Source organism: Wasmannia auropunctata, unplaced genomic scaffold (genome assembly GCF_000956235.1).
Source record: "Wasmannia auropunctata unplaced genomic scaffold, wasmannia.A_1.0 LD327528.1, whole genome shotgun sequence".
NCBI lineage: Eukaryota > Metazoa > Arthropoda > Insecta > Hymenoptera > Formicidae > Wasmannia > Wasmannia auropunctata.
In genome coordinates this window covers 1-1,951 of record NW_012035362.1, presented here as the reverse complement: position 1 = coordinate 1,951, position 1,951 = coordinate 1, and the positions used below count along the sequence as shown (strand labels likewise).

Genomic DNA, 1,951 nt, shown 5'->3' with positions numbered 1-1,951 from the left:
CAAATTCCGTTTGTGAAAGATAAAGCCCAGGTGATAATTACTCATCCGAAAAAGAACATTCAATAATATGACTTTTGTTGTCATAGTAATATGTTCATATATTATTCATAAATATTTGCGAGATAAAGCTAAACGGTAGCGCATCGACTCGACATGAATCCCAGTGCCGTATACTCACAGGTCATCACCCGTCTTTTTATATACTTGGCGTCGCGCCGCTACCGCTTTTCTTAGTGCAGTTTAAATATGATCCTTATCATTTTCGTACCTTCGTACTTTACAGGCTGGGCGGCGGTAGTGGCCATGGCGCGGGTCAAGAGATATCTATTATTTCTTATAGCAACGACAACGCAAGTGGCGGAAACTGTCTAATATAGTTATGTAACTGGAAATGGTATTACTGTGCAAGAAAGGGGTCAGCAAGGTAGGAGATTGTATTTTGGTTTCTTGATTAAAATTATTAATTATTAATAATTGCTGAAAAGGTTGTATTTTTTGGATATGGTGATATTAAATTCTATTAGAATTTGATTTTTTAACGAGCAATAGCTAAACAATGTTCGCTTCTGAGTGCCGATGGAAGTGCCGCGTGTCGCAACGCGATGCGTTCTGTGACAATGAGAACATTGCGTCAAGTACGTGCCGATGTTGCAGGAGAATCCGAATCGGTGGGCGGATTCTTTTCTTATACTTGATTTGATAAGCATGTGCAATACTCGATCACATATACGGCGGACGAGTACGGCTTTCATCATCAAGGCGCTCACTCGCCATCGAAGCCAGAGGAGAGAATGGGGGACAGCGGTAGTGGAGGATATTCACATGGAGGGAACAGCGGAAGTGTGTTATATAGAGTTTTGAATTAAATATTAACAAACGTTTATAATTGTGCATATATTAATATCTTACGTATGATTTACTGCTTATCGAGTTGTCTCATTATCAGGTGGTCATGGATCTTGAATGCAATAAAGATCACAGTGGACATGGATCAGAAAGTGCGTATCAGGGACCGAATTCGTACCAAAGCGGAAGTTCAAGCGGTGGCTACCAATATTATAGACAGTGGATTAACGAGGATCATTTACGTGCACAGGCATGCATACCATTTTCCATTTATCCGTTCTATGTATACATAACGATTTATTAATTATGCAAATTTTTTATTTAGGGGCCGTTCATATATTATATAAACATATATGATTGAGGGGAAGGGGGAGGGGGGTCAGTCAAATTGTAACAAATAATTACATGGGGGAGGAGGGGGGTCGTATATATCCTTACGTAAGATTTTTCATGTCTGCTGTCATGAAAAACGAGCAATATTAACTTTACATTGAGCATAATCGAGAAAACTTTACGTAATTAGGGGGGGAAGGCAGGTTCAGAAATTCTGACATTTGCTTACATGAGGGAAGGGGGGGAGGTCGAAAATGGCCAAAATATTCTTACGTACGACACGACTTATTTATGAAATGCCCAATCTTTAATTTTTTCTTTTCTTGAAATCGTTTTTGTGTCTTTGTATTCCTGATATTCAAGTGTTTTTTGGACATTGTTATCAACATTATGAAATATATCAATCAAATACACATATTCATGGCATGATATTGTCTAATTGAGAACTTAATAACTGTAGTATATATCGTTATTTATAATGTTATTTATAATGTGTTTATTATATATTAATTTTGAGATGTATGTTGTGTCTTTGAATAAATAAATAAATAAATGGTGTATTAACACTGTGAATATATTTGTGTAAATAATTTTACATATACATATAATAAAATCTTAATTATACTATCTAATATTTTTCTTTCGTACCTACGAAATAGTCTATTACATAAAACGTATATGTTATATATACGTTTATATACATATACGTATACATATATTATTGTAATTATTTTTGTTGCATCAATTTAAAAGCAGTTTCTAATAACGACAT

At 35.2% G+C, this 1,951-nt stretch overlaps 1 protein-coding gene across 1 annotated transcript; it reads left to right on the top strand.

The window, feature by feature from the left end:
- Nucleotides 1-308: 308 nt before the first annotated feature.
- Nucleotides 309-1,096, top strand: LOC105460152 (the record flags this gene model as incomplete). The annotated part of the gene is made up of 3 exons (XM_011706595.1): nt 309-424; nt 655-840; nt 947-1,096. Coding segments are annotated over exons 1-3 (369 nt in total), but the record flags the coding sequence as incomplete, so codon positions are not given.
- Between the last annotated feature and the right edge of the window lie 855 nt (nt 1,097-1,951).